Source organism: Argiope bruennichi, chromosome 3, assembly GCF_947563725.1.
Source record: "Argiope bruennichi chromosome 3, qqArgBrue1.1, whole genome shotgun sequence".
Taxonomy (NCBI): domain Eukaryota; kingdom Metazoa; phylum Arthropoda; class Arachnida; order Araneae; family Araneidae; genus Argiope; species Argiope bruennichi.
Window position 1 is genome coordinate 145,593,345 of NC_079153.1, and position 16,479 is coordinate 145,609,823.

General features: G+C 30.1%; 1 protein-coding gene across 1 annotated transcript; it reads left to right on the plus strand.

Moving 5' to 3' along the window:
* Positions 1 to 619: 619 nt before the first annotated feature.
* LOC129964231 (histidine-rich protein PFHRP-II-like) lies at positions 620 to 3,920 on the plus strand. Its single transcript, XM_056078954.1, has 4 exons — positions 620 to 656; positions 1,101 to 1,374; positions 1,888 to 2,266; positions 3,873 to 3,920. The coding sequence occupies exons 1-3, from the start codon at positions 648 to 650 to the stop codon at positions 2,247 to 2,249; spliced, it is 645 nt and encodes a 214-aa protein (XP_055934929.1). The 5' UTR covers positions 620 to 647; the 3' UTR covers positions 2,250 to 2,266; positions 3,873 to 3,920.
* Positions 3,921 to 16,479: the final 12,559 nt, after the last annotated feature.

Consider the following 16,479-nt stretch of genomic DNA (forward strand, 5'->3'; position numbering starts at 1 on the left):
AAATACTTATTTCTAATATAATAAAATATATTACTTACTTATTTCTAATAAATTAAAGATAAATACTTATTTATGGTACATTTCATCTAATTTAATTTTGTTTTCTTAAATCCCTAACTGTGAAATTTTTTCCCATTAAAAGAAGAGCAGAAAATGAAAATGTCTTTAAATTAAGTCGAGATAGAATGTTCATTAGAATTTAGTCTAAACAATCTGTTTTCAAAATAGCTAGCAAGGAGAATTTCCTGATAACTGTTACAATTATTTTGAAGTTATAATCGGAATGAATTATTAGTACAATGACTTTAAAAAAAGTTTATTTCTTTAAAAATCCAAATTTAAGTCTTTCTAATTTTTCTTGCCCTTGAGAATTTTGTTTCTTTCAATCGATGGATATTTGAAATCTGAACTTGATACATTTTGATAGAGTTTAGTAAATAACCTTTTCTTTATTTTAATTAAATCAACCTTCAAAAAACAAAATGGTCAATTAAAATGGAAAGCGGTCACACCCAAGGGTGAAAGCTGTAACCGGTTCGATATTCGGATGCAGTTCTACAACCTATCGGTATAAATAGAGGATCGAAGTCGAAAAATTCATCAAACTCTGTAAAGCACTCATTCGCTCAGTTCTCCAATCTTCAGTCATGAAAGTGGTGAGTATTCATAACGGATTTTGATCTCCATTTCGCTGAGGAAAAGAGAATTTTTCTGACAATAAGTTTCCGATTTAAAATCAGGAACGTTGTTTTAAAATTTTATTTTATATGTTAGAGTATTAGTTGCAAATCAGTTAAAAACTATTATTTAAACTTTACTGTTCCATTGTAGAGAGAAAAGATACAAAGCTGTCAATTTATGTATATTGACAGTTGTTATATTTTATCTGCCTCTAATTGGAGCATATCATAACAGGAAATTTTAAAATTTTCTTCAGTTGTCGAAAGATAAAATGTTAAAACAATTATAAAATGCAATAAACACAGCATTTTTAGCAAACTAAAAACTATTTTCTATTCAGAATAAAGAGTTTTAGAGCACTATATTTGAAATATTCATCAAATTCAAATCCCATAATAGAATTAAAATTCCAATTTCAGATCGCCATCGTCCTCCTTATGGCTGGTGCCGCCATGGCCCAGTATCCTTCCCATGGAGCTCCAGTCGTCCACCAAGTGGTCCACCAACCTGCCGCTGTTCATGCCGCTTCCGCCGGACATGCCTACGGAGCCCACGGACAACACGCTTCTGGATACGCCGCCCATGGAAATGCACACCACGCCGACCGAGGACACTCCGCTGACAGGGCACACTCCGCTCATGGACACCACAACGCCGGAGCTGCATCTAGCCACGATGCCCACGGAGCCAAAGGTACGACAGATGCATCCACGATTTGCTTTATTTTTCATTAAAGTCTCAAATTTACTATAGCATTTTTTACAACTAATGTTACAGTTTTTTTTTAAGTTGAAAGTTCTTTCACAAATTTAGAACAAATCTAATGATTCTTCATGTTTTATATTTGCTTGAGAAGTGCTTGTTCAATCTGTAATGATCAATTATTTTCTGCCTTTGTTTCGTTTGGAAAGGAAAAGTAAGTTTGTTTCAAAAGGCTCCCTAACGGAATATACTCGGTTATAAATATCAATTAATTCCAATATTATCGTTATAATATCATAACAGCTGCAGCATGATAAAAATGTTTCGACATGCTATTTAGCATTACTTTTACTTTATTTTTCTATCTTAAACCATTTAAAAGAACTTAGTGCATTACATCAAAGGAAAATATAAAAAATCTTTGAAATAACTCTTCAATAACTTTGAAAAATTTTATCATTTGTACTAATCAAATTTGCTGAATGCTTTTGCATGTTCTCGCAGGTTCCCACTATGGCAAGTACCGAAACGTCGGAGCTTACGCCAGCGACAAGGGAACCGGATACGAAAAGGCCTACGCCTACGACAAGAAGGCCGGACACCACGCCGTCCTCGCCGACCACGGTGCCCAAGCCAGCAGGTACGGAGTTGCCGACAGGGCTGCACATCACAATGTTGGAGCTTACGCTCAGGCCGGACACGACAGACATGGAGCCCACGACAGATACGCCGCCCAGGCCCATGGAGTCCGAGCCCACGACAACGCCGCTTACGGACGATACAGCACTGGACACCAACAGGCTTACCAACACGCTCCAGCAGTCGTCTCCTACCACCAAGCCCCAGCACACTCCTACCACTATTAAAGATGTCTGCTCAAAAAGTAAGTGTTCTTGTTATTTCGAATACAAAAAAATAATACACATAAAGAATTTTAATTTACTTACTTCTTTAAGCGGTTTTTTATCGTTGCTGGCAGTATTGAAGATTTTTTCAATGGTAAAAGGCATAAAAGGAAATTTAACGGATAATGTTCTCAAAGTGAAAGAATTTTAGAAATAAGACATTCGAATAAAAGAAAAAAAAATCTTCCTTTGAAATCTTTTTATAATTTTTCTGGGCAGATGTTTTATTATTGGTTCGAAAGCTTAAATTCATTTTCCAAAGTTGAAAATAACTTTCCTTGTAACAACGTTGCATTTTTAACTGTAATTAATTTTCAACTAGAAAAATGCGATCTTCAATTAAGTATGACGGGCTGAGAAAGCTATTTGAAAAGGAAGGATTTATCGTTAAACTATTTCTTTCTATACCCGTTCTTATTTTGCAATTTCTTACTGATATCTAATGAGGCTTTAAAAATTTATTTCATTTCAAAGTGGAGGATTATTTAAAGCTCATATAGTAATTTTCATATGCAGAAACTTGATAACTTTTTGGTGATCTGCTCCATCAACAATTTTCATCCAGCGAAGTCATCCTTTATGCGACATATTGTGTTTGTGAAGGAATTTTTAAATACAGATTTCGTTTCATTTGTTTTTTAAAGAAAATACGAAATATTAATATGTTTAAGTCTGCAACCACAAATCAAATAAATGTCGCTTTATGCATTCGCTTTTAGTTTTAAACAAAAAGTCAGGAAAAGAATATTTTCTCTTTATTTTGAAACAAGCTTATAGATTAGTTTAAACAGTTTATGATACCATGTATTTTATGTGTTTCAATTTTTAACCATCTATGATATTTGGAATTAATTTTTACATAAATTTATTATAGGTTATATTTACTCGATTTTTTTTTACTTGCAGTAGTTAAAATTAATATTCAGTCTGAAGTAGTTTAAATAAAAAACATTTTTATTAAACCGTGTGGGCTTTTAGATTAATAACTTATCATTAGAAATTCGAGCTCAAAATTATTTTCTTCTAAATTCATTAATAATAACTACAGTTTAAACAAGAATAATCATACATTGTTGATTTCAGGTTATTTTCATAATGCTTAAGTAGAAAAGAAAGCGTTACGCACATAAATAAGGGCATAAAAATTGAATTTATTTATAATTTTTTAAATTTGATATATCACAGATTTCATTTTATTGATAGTAAGCCACGCTTTTTCAAAACATTTCTTTCATCAACAATTAAATTTAATAAATAACTAAAAAACTTTTGCTAATTTCAAAATAAAAATCATTCCGATATTTTAGGTAATTATTTCCAATTTTGATTGATTTGTAATTGTAAGACACTAAATTTGCTAAACTGCTTTAAAAAAAAATTAATTTTGTAAAGGGCAAAATGGCTATAAGAGGATTTTGAAAGGTACGAGCTGGAAATTACAATGATATGTAGATTTAGATTATCATTTGAAAAATGTAATCAAATTGAAGAAGCAAAAAAAAAAAAAAAAAAAAAAAAAATTGAAAGTTAAAAAAATTTGTGTAACTTGTTCTATACGAATAATTTGTTTTGATTTTTTTACAGGTTTGTAACTGAACTTTCTTGACTGGAAATGGATAAATTATTGTAGTTAGTTTTAGTTGTTGTTACATTATTTATTACCTACATGTTTGTGTAAAATAATGAAAAGTACAATAAAAATTTCAAAAGTTTAAAACACTTTTTCATTTCATTTTATTTCAGAATTCATTTCTACATTTCATTAAAATTCAATAATTGCTATCCGAAAACAAAACTAATATTGAATTTTGAATAAATAAAATATATAGCTATTACGATACACTTATTTAACTTGCCTTATTTCCTGTTCGTAAGGATAGAATCTTCTTACCGATTTTAATTTTATTTCTTGATGTGCCAAGGTTTTGAAACCTTGCCTGTTAATGCCTTTTTGGTTAAAAAATATCATTTCCAAAATTAAATTATTAGTTAACAAATAATTTCGCTAAATTATTCGTTACCTCGTTTTTTATTCATGACGCCAATTGGAAATGAATTTTAGAAAAAAAAAAACTGATTTCAAAATTCTCTAACCTTTACAAAAATATATTAGAAATTAAAGTATAAAAAGCATAAAAATTAGAACACCAAAATTTATTCTAATTTTTAAAACAATAAATTCTACTTTTTAACAATCAACTTAATAACTAACGAATCTTGTAAAATATATTAAGTATATATATTTACTTCTAGAAGCTCATTATATACGGGATGTAATTAATTTGTTTAGAAATTTGATTTTAAAAAAAGAAATTATGTGACGAAAGATATAGCATATTCCGTTTGAAATACATATATTCTAGGACTAGGTCATTTATTCTTACGTAAAAATTTGAATCTGTTTTTGATTATTACTATTCAAATTAATTAATTGATCAGGAATTTTTTTCATTTTTGCCATGTAAAATATTATACTTAAATAAGAGTTTGAATTCTTTGTAGTCTCTATTTTTCAAATGATTGCATAGCAGGAATATATAAATTCAGAGAAATAATATTAAAACTAAATAGCATTATCTGTGCTAATGAAAAAGAAAAAAATGTAAACATTAATTGTAATTTTCTTTCTAACATTCAAGAATCTCGAATATAAAACACAGAGATAGAGATTCTAGATAAAGCAACGACACCGCATAATTCCCTGTGTATTTCCCAAAGGCTATGGGTTCTTTTTATTTCAAAGGTTGCTTAATTTGTACTGAGTAGTAGAAATTAGAATTCCATCTGATATTTATAATAGTTAAAATATGTATCGAACTAGTAACTAAAAGTCTAAGAAGTTCCAATATGAATTTTCAATAAAACTGATTGAGAAAATGCCGCATTCTATAAATCTAAGCTCAGTTTTATTTACTTTTATTACCGTTTTGCCATTTGAACTATCATTAAATATAAGATAGCTGAAATGTAATAAGATTCATGTAATTGCCATTATATAATCAAAGCAGTACCAGGTACTAGCCGGAAAAGTTTATCTTCTTATGGATTTGTTCGTCGCTTAAAAATCTCTGGAATAGTTTGGTGGTTCTCAGTAAGTTATTTGTTTAATCGCGTGTCCAGCGAGTTACTCTACCATTATCCGTATACCTCGGATTTAAGCCTCTATTATGATTTGATATCAAAGAAAATTTTCAATTAATTTTCGAAGGATTACAGCAAAATTTTAATCCAACAGATTGCTTCATCTGAATAATAATTAAAAAAAACTGATATTGCTTCAAGTGCTCTGTGGGTAACCTCATTTCTGGAAAAAATTTGTACCCAACGCTAATAATGTATGAATATTTCAAGCTAAAATTAATGCTATATCGCTTGTAATTGTTTGGTTTCTCTCTTTATATTTCCAGTCTTGCTATAAAAATTCCAAAATCGTTTGAAGAACATAAATCGAAATTTTAAGTTTTCATTTTCAGTGCAAAAGTTTCTGTTTTTATAAATTCAAAATATTTTTTTTCTCGATACTTTTGTTTCTATTCCCGCGCTTATAAATTCAGGAATATAGTGAGCGCACGACATTTCCAGCCTATTTACACGTTCATAGCAGTGGAAGAATAAGAACATTTCTTTGGAATGAAGTCATCGAATTCAGCTTGATGTACGCTTTATCAAAATTAAGAACTACAAACATTAGTAAATTCAAATATTCAGTATTACACAAAAATATAAGATTTTAATTACATTTTCATAGCTATCAACTCCTGTCAATTGTGGATAATCTAATTTCACAAAACTTTCAGCATTCGCAACAAAAATCTGTTATTACGTAAAAAGTAAATGATAACCATTCCCAAACGCGTGTTTGCAAATCAGGATATTTACACAACTACATCCTGCTGGTTCACAGTCTCCGATTAGTATAGTCAAGAGTGCATTGTCTAAATCACTTTAAGCTTAGCAATGCCCATCCACAGATGTTTCCATTCCCTTTTTACCATTCAAATGTTATTCATGTAATTATGCCTCACCTAAGTAGAATTTAATATCATTTGAACCCTCTTGTATAAAACCAGTGGAAGTAATTTCACCAGAACGTTCTCGCATTCTCTCTAATATAGGCAATTTGTGTTTTAGACGCTTTTTTTCCCAATCAATTGAAATCGAAACTTACCACAAAACTACAATTGAAGGTCATAAAATCACTTACCAAATTTGGTATATTTAAATCATTGCGTTTTTTTGTGCCGTCACGTATACATGCTTCCCACGTATACAAAGCGACAGACGTTTTACCTCTCTTTGGAATTGGTTCAAAATTTAATATGTATATATAATACTTTGTATTGAAATTTATCCATCTAACTCTTTTCATTTTGTGGTTATTCTAATAGCAAGACAAACAGACTTCCTCTGAATGGATTTTACACAAAAGTTGACAGAAATCTACAAATTTGGTAAAAAGACCATTTACCAAATTTAATCCTACCAACTAAAAGTGTTTATAAGTTATCTTTGTCACAGACTCCGAATTTTACAAAGATGTGTTTTTCGAACTTAGATAGATCTGAAACGTGGAGATTCGACAAAATCGTCAAATCAATGTTTTGGTGATTAAACTCCTGTACTTCGCATACGAGAAAGTAAAAAGGAATTCAAAATTAAATTATTTCAAATATGCAATCCAGATTTATCTATTCACAGAATGATAATTATATTTCAAAGTTCAATTACTTAGTAAAATCTCATTTAAAGTAAAGTATGTTTTGGAAAAGGCAGATAACACTACATGTCTCTAAAAAAATTAAGGAAAAAAGTTTTATCTGAACCAAAATTCATGTTCAATAACAAGATATTTCTTTCCTTAATTTCACGAACCTTCCCTCTGAAATTGATACAACTATAAAAAGGATTTTGTAACAATAATAATTGATCATTCAATTTGTAGAGTGTTTAGATTAGTTTGTTAACGTTTATTAAAGTAAATTGTGAGCAAATTTCTTAATATATTCTTATACTATGATATTGATTAATATAATTCAGTAACAATAACATGATTATCAGAAATTTCTCAATAGCTATTTGGAGATGGACCTCGTAATTTTGAACCGTAATCAAGTGATCAAAAAAAAAAAAAAAAAAAAAAAAACCACTGAAACTTTTTATCCAAACTCCATGTCAAGAGACAAAGAGTATCTAGTATAATATCAGTAATATCGAGGATATCCGAATGCAGTGTGAATCTATTAGCTGTTTTTAACCCATTCCAATATGTAATTATATTAATGGAATACTCATTTACATCCGCATTAGAATTAATTATTATAGTCATAAAAGAAAAACCCTGCGAGACACAATGAGGCCATTTAAGGACAAAATAATTCCGACTAATGGCACTTGATATCAGATTTAATATTTGCATAGAACCTGCACTATCGAATTTTAGTGAAATCGAATCTCCCTTCTTGAAACCAATATCCTGCCAAGAAACTTAAACTTTTCCGATTTCCGGGAAAATGTTGATATAATTTACTAATTTTAGAGATTTTGGAAGGGGAATATAACAACATCTGACATTATAGGAGCAATTATATAAAGTATAATTTGCCTCACAAAAAAAATTGCATTAAATTCTGATGCATGTTTGATCTTCCATAGATTCATGGTTCGAACCCTCCAGTTTCACACCCAAACTTCTGTCATAGGTTCCTAGAGGTCTTGGCTTCACTTAATGTTACATATGTGAACATATCTTGCATTAATCATGTTATGATAAACTGTTCTCTAAAATGGTTGCACATGTAGCGGTTTTTGAAAACGTATACTCATTAGGAGGTCGCAAAAACGGATGTCCGAAACAGAATGAAATGGCCTGAAGAGTTGTCAATCAATAAATAAAAAAGAGGGCTAAGAAAGTTCCGTTTCTGTAATTTACTTAATAAACATACAAATCAGAAAAAATGTAGGGTTTTTTTTTTCAACGGAACATACAAATGCGGGTTTTAAAAAATGAAATAAATATAAAAACTTGAAAGTTAACGCCTTTTAATACTTTTCAATTATTTTTCCGCTACTTAGCATCAAATAGCTTAAATTAGACACTTTTTCATAAATATATTTTCAAAGGTATTAGGTAAAAAAGGAAGTTGGAATGGATGGATAAAGGATTTCCAGTATCAGGAGCTATATCTGAAATTAGGTATTTCGTGCTAAATAATTGAAAAATAATAGAAAATCGGGATTTCTATATAGCTATGGTGATATAATTTGCATTTGTAAGAATATCACTATTTTATCTTTTTCTCTTATTTTCCGAATTATTATAATTAATGGGGAAAAAATTATTTTTTGAATTAGCACATATTAATATTAGGTAAGGTTTTATATCTAAATTTTCGCAACAATGAAGTAATAGGAAAATAGGTTGGATCAGTAAGTACATCCGTCTCAATGAGTTACCAGAATCAAGGATGCAGTAGAGGCCCTGGAAGGATAAATATTATTGTATCCAGGATTAATTTCTACTATTGAACAAGCACTTGCAAAACTGGATATTTCTAATTTTCACATCTTTTTATGCTTCTATTATAGTCTTCAATGAATATGACATTTTTTACGGTTTGCGACATTTCAATTCTGAAGCATTTGGCAGTTAGAACCCTTCCAAAAACCTCCAGATCTTTACCGAAACATCCAGATTAAAATATGAAAAATAAGCTGAAGTGTTGAATCTTTCGAATGTTATTGCTGTAAAAAAGTAATCGACCTTTTTTTGTGCAAATAAAAAAAAAGAATAAAGGATCCGTTTAAACTATTTCGGTTCAAAGCGATCTCGATTTTAATCATCCTATCGTTTTTCTAAGCTTTCTTTCTCACGCTCAATGAACTTGCTTCACTCAACGTCCACGTTATTATTAAAAATAGTTTTTCTGCCTTTTTCATTTAGATTTGTCTGTCTAAAGTTTTATAGAGAAAGAAGCGTCAGCAAACATTTTCTTCGTTACGAATCACGTATACAAGCAGATAAAGATAAACAGTACCACTCTGAAATGTGCCTTTCCTTAACAGGTTACTCTTCCCTATTTCCATAAATAAGGCTTTAAATAACTGTATATCGTGGTTGAAGTAAAGCAAAGATATATTTAGGAGCACAAAATCAAACTCAGACGCAACATTAATAATGAATAAAGAGATACTTAAAATCGTATCTATCTTGAAACCACTTAAAGAAAACTTATTTCCAAAAATGAAAATTTTTATATAGTAAATAACTTTTATTATCTACCTGCAAAGACCTGGTACGCTAAAGAAGTGTTTTACATTGAAACTTGAGTCAAAATTATTGAAAACACTCCACTTTAATTCCAAAATAATTCATACTTTCTGATACGATGTCGTGATTACTAAAAAGAAAGCTAAAAATTCGTTTGAAAATCACTCAATTTATTTTAAATTTAACTTGTTCACAATCACGGTGAATTTTACATAATTTCTTGGTCCATTTCGATTTCCTTCTCTGCTTTCTCGCAGTTTTCTGCACTTCTCTTAAGGTCTGAAAACCTTCGCAATATTAACTTTCAAACATTTTGTTAATATCTGAACATTCAACCAAAAAAAATAAAAATTCTGAGCCTTGCTAGAATTGCAGCACCTCTAATTTCTAGGTTGATATTTATTATATATCAAACTATATGTAATTTGACCATTTGATAGTATCTTTTTGGGAGATACCATCAAAACAATTGCGACATAGGCACGTGTTACCCTTTACAGCTCTACGTCGAACCACTTTTAGCTATAAGGGCTCACAGTTCAAGAAGACAAGAAGTATAAGGTGCAGAAATTACATGCATTTAGAAACAACTTATATTGTAGTATTACTTTTATATATTTGGAATGCAAAGAATTTCATGAACAAGAAAAATATGCTTAAAATTATGCGTTATAACGTTTGAAACGAATTTCAACATTTTATTGAAAAAAAAAAAAGGAATTTTATGACAAAAAAAAATCTCCGCCTTCTTTTCCCAGACAAATTTCTTTCTCGGTGTTCAGAATTGATAAAACAGGAATTAAAATTATGATCGCACTGAAATTTTGTCAAAGCCATTTTTAGAGCAATTAGTAAATTTTTACGGGTTTGTTTTCCAAAAGAGAATAATTTCTTCTTGCTACCACCCTGATGTGCATACACAGCAAAATTTTATTTAATTTAAATTTGGATTTGTAAAAGCATTTTTTGGCTCAGAATATTAATACAGGGTGGTTATAATTAAACTTCCCTTATAAATAGCCTCCTACAGCACAAATAGATGAATAGATTGCTGTCAATTCTAGGAAAAAAAATGTCGAGATTTGCATGCTTATGAAGAAGCTTTATACAAAACAGGATAAGAAACGTTTGTTGTAGTTGTCATGTTTTATGTCGATGTTCCCGCCTGTAATGATGACGGTATCTTGTTGTGACGTAGTTGCGACATTGAATGACTTAAAGAACTCCATAACGCTCCATGTGCGAAGCATCACAATTGATCAGTTACGATCTGCTGTTGAACACTCAGTCCATCGACTTGAAATTTTGCAGTTGAAAGAGGGTGGTCATATGGAGTACCTTTCCTTATATCATCCTGGACATGATTAACAACTGCTCCTCTTGTACAATTTCGTCCTAATCTGTTCTTGTTTCTGCAAACTGAACTGTTTTTCTCAAACAGCGTACTGTGATTTTTTCCTTACTTTTACTTAATATGGTTCGATGACAAGGTGATCGGAAACTAGTCAATACACGTTAATATTGTATCTGTATTCTGTTTTGGTCATTTATTGTGTTAAAATTAATGTGTTTCCAGAAAAAACGTCCTCTAGTGGACATTCTGGAACTATTTTTTTTTTTTTCGAAATTCCGTGAGTGCATCTCATGCAACCCTATATATCAAATTTCGCTGCAATCCGTTCATCCGTTTACGTTGTATGATGCTGTTTATAGGAGAAGTTTAATTTTACTGTACATTAATTGTGCGGTCGGTTAAAAGTTCATCAGAAGATACTGAATAGAATATATGTTCGTCTATTACGAACCGAAACTATAATTGCTAAATTCTCATAAACCTTATCAGTGTTTTACAGTTATAGAACATCCAAGATAAAGAGATTGGATCAATCCGTAGCAGATTCATATTACATATATATATGTGTGTGTGTGTGTGTGTGTGTGTGTGTGTGTGTGTGTGTGTGTGTGTGTGTGTGTGTGTGTGTGTGTGTGTGTGTGTGTGTGTGTGTGTCTGTAAAGATTACTATATATATATGTGTGTACATTATGCATATAAACTTCTACTAGACATAAATGGCACAAATATACTATAACTATATAAGTAAAATTCTCTTTCTTGTGGCCTAAATCATCAAATTTAACAAGACAAAGCTCAATTTGTAAAATAAATTAAATTTTGAAGGAATTAAAGTGCAGTGAATTTTCGATTATTCGATGTTAGTCAATAAAAAAAACTTTTACTTACAAATAAAGTAAAAAGATTTTTAACTTTAAAATAATAAAAAAAATATGACGTCTTTTATAATAAAAAAAGTAATTCAACAATTTATAAATACATAATTCTACTGTTAATCAACTATAATTGCATATATAATTCTCTATTATAAATAAAAGGAGTTCAATAAGTATTTCATTCACATAGATTATTTGAGTTCTGTTTTGTCCCTTTTGCTGATTACCTGCAGGACTCAAGTCACAGAATTCCATAGATATTAGGAATTTATAGCAGTTGAAAATCGAATTTCAAAGATAGAGAGAGATAAAGAGAGAAGAAAGAATTCGTTTAAACAACAAATTTAAAAACTACAATTAAAGTGAATATTTTTTCTACTATGATCTGAGCGAATCAACCTATTTATAGGCGAATATTCAAAATGAATCTGCAAATCATTTCTATTTTTAGCAGAAAGAGAATATCTTTTCAGTATTCTGCCGGTCACTGATTCTGTATTTTCCGTGACTAGAAAAATGCAAATAAAATATGTGAATAAAGGAATAAATGGAACCCTCTTCAGTTAAAGAATTACAGTTGTAAAATTGATTTTTTAATTGGAGATGAAATTTCTTTGTCATATCATTTTGATAATTTCTTATAACAATTATTTCATTATTTACTTGGACATCAAGAATTCTAAAGTAAAAGTCTGAAAGACTTTGAACTAAACAGATGAAATTTGGTACATGGTGTTAAAGCTAAATTTGTAAATTTCTATCAAATTTTGAGCAAAATCTACTCAGAGGAATTTTGTCTGTCCAGTTGTTCGAATATAAAATAACACAATAATTACAAAACGTAGAAACTTAAATAGATAAAATTCGACACACAGATCCAACATCTATAGTATAGAGGTCTATCAAATTCTGATCCAAATCCAACAAGGTATTGAGTATCTGTCTGTCTGAACTTTCATAAACATATAAACGCGATAACTCTAAAACACAACGATTTAAATACATCAAATTTGGTACATGATTTTGTGATTGCAATTGTAGTTCTGTGTCAATCTGTTTTTACCCAGTTGGAAAAAAAAAACCATCTGAAACAAAATTCATTTTTATTAAAGTGTATGCGAGAAAATTTTAGAGCAAGCCTTCCCACTAACATTATTTTTTAAAAAAAACTACTTCAGATACGAGTGGAATTCCATACTCGGAAAGTAAGCGAAACTGCCAGAGCGTTTTGAAAGCTTTAGACACTTTTGCGAAGTCTGAGATAGAAGTGTTTATGAAGTAATTTTGAAGTTTCTGTTATGTTCGACATACAGCTCCAGTTATTTTCACTACACATCTAAAGATAATTTTCTTTCATTCTGAGAAGAGTTTTAAAGACTTTATTCCGCCATATTTTTAAATTCAAGGTGTGAGACATCAATCAAGCTGCAGAGAGCCTTTGTAATGGCTCTGCGAAAAAGCAATCTATCTAAAAAAAAAAATGGGCTGCATTGAAGTTGATTTCACATTAAAACATTTTTAGTCATTTATTTTAGTTATTACGCGATATGTGCGCTTCGTTCCAACCAATTCAAAAGCAAGCACGAGTGGGCAATTCTTAATGCAATTAAAGACCCTTTGTTATACGCCAGATTTTACCAAATTTACTTCCAATTTTTTTAAAAAAAATTCTAGGGCTGTTGCAGAGGCTGACTTCGAAAATATTGAAGAGGCGGAAAGAACAAAAGGGAAATTCGGAAAGCGAAATTTTAAAAACGTTCACACAACAGCATTATTTACCTATCTACCTGTGAACCTCTGAACTCAGTTAAATCTCGTTAAAGGGGATATTTTGACGGGTGAAGACAAATCTCTCAAGGCTACTAAACAAAACAATGGTAATTGTCTCTCCAAACTTTTATGCATACTCTCTAATAAAGGTGTTATTCCTTAAAGAAATTGTGAACCTTAAATAAGGCAGATAACCCCTCAAATGGCATTAATGTATAATGTTTTCGAAACCTAATAACCTATGGCATGATTCTAGCATTTTTGCTGAATCTACCGTGCGATTCTTGGCTAGGTGTTTTTTTTTTCAGCGATTTATTCCTTGCATACGATTATCAATAATCGAATATCTAATTTATGTATTAGATGCATTTTCGCCACTTTATTAAAACCAGACGTTGATAATAACTCAATTACAGTCACTAAATCCCATGCCAATTTAAAATATTTAAATTACTGCGTTTTCGAATTTTCATACTTACAAGCTTTTGAAAGTAGAAATCGACAGATATTCGATACCTTGTTGAATTTGTCTCAAAATTTCTAAGTGATTACAATAGATGTTAAATCTGTGAACCGAATGCTATTCATTTAGCTCACTTTGTTTTGTAGTCATCGTGTTAAATTATATATATATATGTTACGGCCAAAGCCCGAAATCGGCCAATTCGCGAACTGGCGAAGTGGCTTGGGACGATCGGCCAAAGTAGGAAGAAAGGAATCAAGAGCACACTATTACAAATTATTATCATCAAGAGCACACTATTATTTTACACACTGTTAAAAATGAAGTATTTAAAAATGAGTACTTCTGCGTACTGTTTTGTTTAAGTACAATTGTTTCAGAAACGAGTTCAAATATAAGTGACACTTCTGAGTTATAAATAAGCTTGTAACATATAAAAATATGATCTCGTGGTATTCTGTTCTCATATAAAATAAAGAATAGAAATTATTCAGTGAACGTATATGCTGTAGCAAGGTGATAGTATGAAGATCAGATTTGCGCCCTTCAAAATGAACGAATTATATCTTGAGCAAAGGCGTTGTGTATCGTGTATGAATACAAAAGCCAATTGAGTACTCAATTTTCAACTACCTTTAAGGGTGATCCTTACTCTTTTTCTGCTCCATGGACCTAATATTAAAGATCCCAGATCACATTGTCTCCCGAAATATCGCTGCAAAAAATATGAAATTTTTTGCAAAGCCAAATAGCAAATATAAGGGCTAATTAAAACAAACATAAGGAAAAGTAGTTTTGCTGTTAATATCATTTAAAGACATTTGTTTGTTGGCGCCATTTGCCAAATTTCCCCTACAACATGTCCTTATTTATATTTTATACAAAAATGTCATTATATTTATTTACCACTAGTCGCCTTTGGTGACCAGCTGGTTCGCAGTATTAATGATCACTAAAATTTTCAATTAATATAACTTGTTCTCTTAGTAGCTTTTTCTGCAAAAGATTTTTAAGCTTCATATTTTGGTACTTATATGATTTAGTCCTACTTTCATGTAGGCCTTAAAGAGTTCTGTTCATTATACTACTTATCACTTTCTCTAATGTTCTGCCAGCATCCATAAAATTTCTACTTTAAATTAAAGTGGAAATTTTAAACCGCAATCAATATAAAAGCTTTTTATACTGAAGCTAACCATGTCTTTTTTTAAATATGAAAATTGAAATCAGAATCGTTCGGCAGTGAATTTATATGTTCACTGCAGAATAATTTATATAATATATAAAAGAATTATTCAGCAAAAATTTCTCTGATTCATCATAAAATTAGTTTTTTACTTTCAAAAGACTTAAATGATGCAAAGAAAAATAATTTATTTTATTTTAGCCAATAAATGAACTTAAGAAAAAATTACGAATTTCAAATTTTACACAGTCCTTTGGTCCCAAGGAATCCTACTCTGCAAAGTACTCTTGATATTTCAACTTTTAAATAAATAAATAAACGTCCCCATCTTCTGCGATAAATCTGACCGATTTATGAAGTTTTTATGTATTAGTTTTAGAACAATCAACATTTTTATAATCACAGGCCAATTACTGTCGAGAAACCCTGGCAGAAGATTAGCGTATCTTCATTGAGGCAGTCGGTGAAGTAGTTTAAAATCGCCAGTTTTTATAGAAGAGCGCTATTCAAATTTAATAAATTATTCAGTCTTAACGAATGATTTTGTTGATTGGAGTTCAACAATTTTTATTTAAAATATTAGTGCCTCAAGAATATTTTGTTAAATTTGATTCAAAGGGCAGAGGACCTATGTAAAAATTTAAAATTCCTAATTCATCCGAGCATTTATTGACTAAAGTTACATTAAACATAATTATTCAGTTCCTTTAGATCATTTTGTTAACAAATGTATGCCCCAAATTAGCTGATGGTCGCTGACTAGAATGATTATCCTAAGTATATTAAACCATGTTTGACTTAAATGAAATTGTTTTATTGAATTAGTAATATAAGTATTGTCAAAGCTCATAGAATACTTTTCCTCGTTTTACTTTTCAGAAAATATTTCATTTTTTTTTTCATTTTATACAGACACCTGCCGAAAATTACAATTTTATTTATTAAATTTGCAATAATAGTTGATTTATCTGTTAACTTAAACTTCTATCAATGTGATGGCAACACGTTGATAAAAGCTATTTTTTTATTTTTTTTATAATTTGACGAGCTCGTGCAGATTAAATTTTATTTTTATTTTGAGCGAAATATATTATTGAAAAATATGGTTAAAATATTTCTTTAAAAATTCGTTAAAAATCTAAGATTAATTTATAAATTAAAACATTGGTATCATTAAAAAGATAATTTTTGAAGCTTTAATTTGATGCCAAAATCGATTTTGCGCTGCATTATTTTCTGGTTATAACGACAAAACGCCGAAATTACACAATTTTTA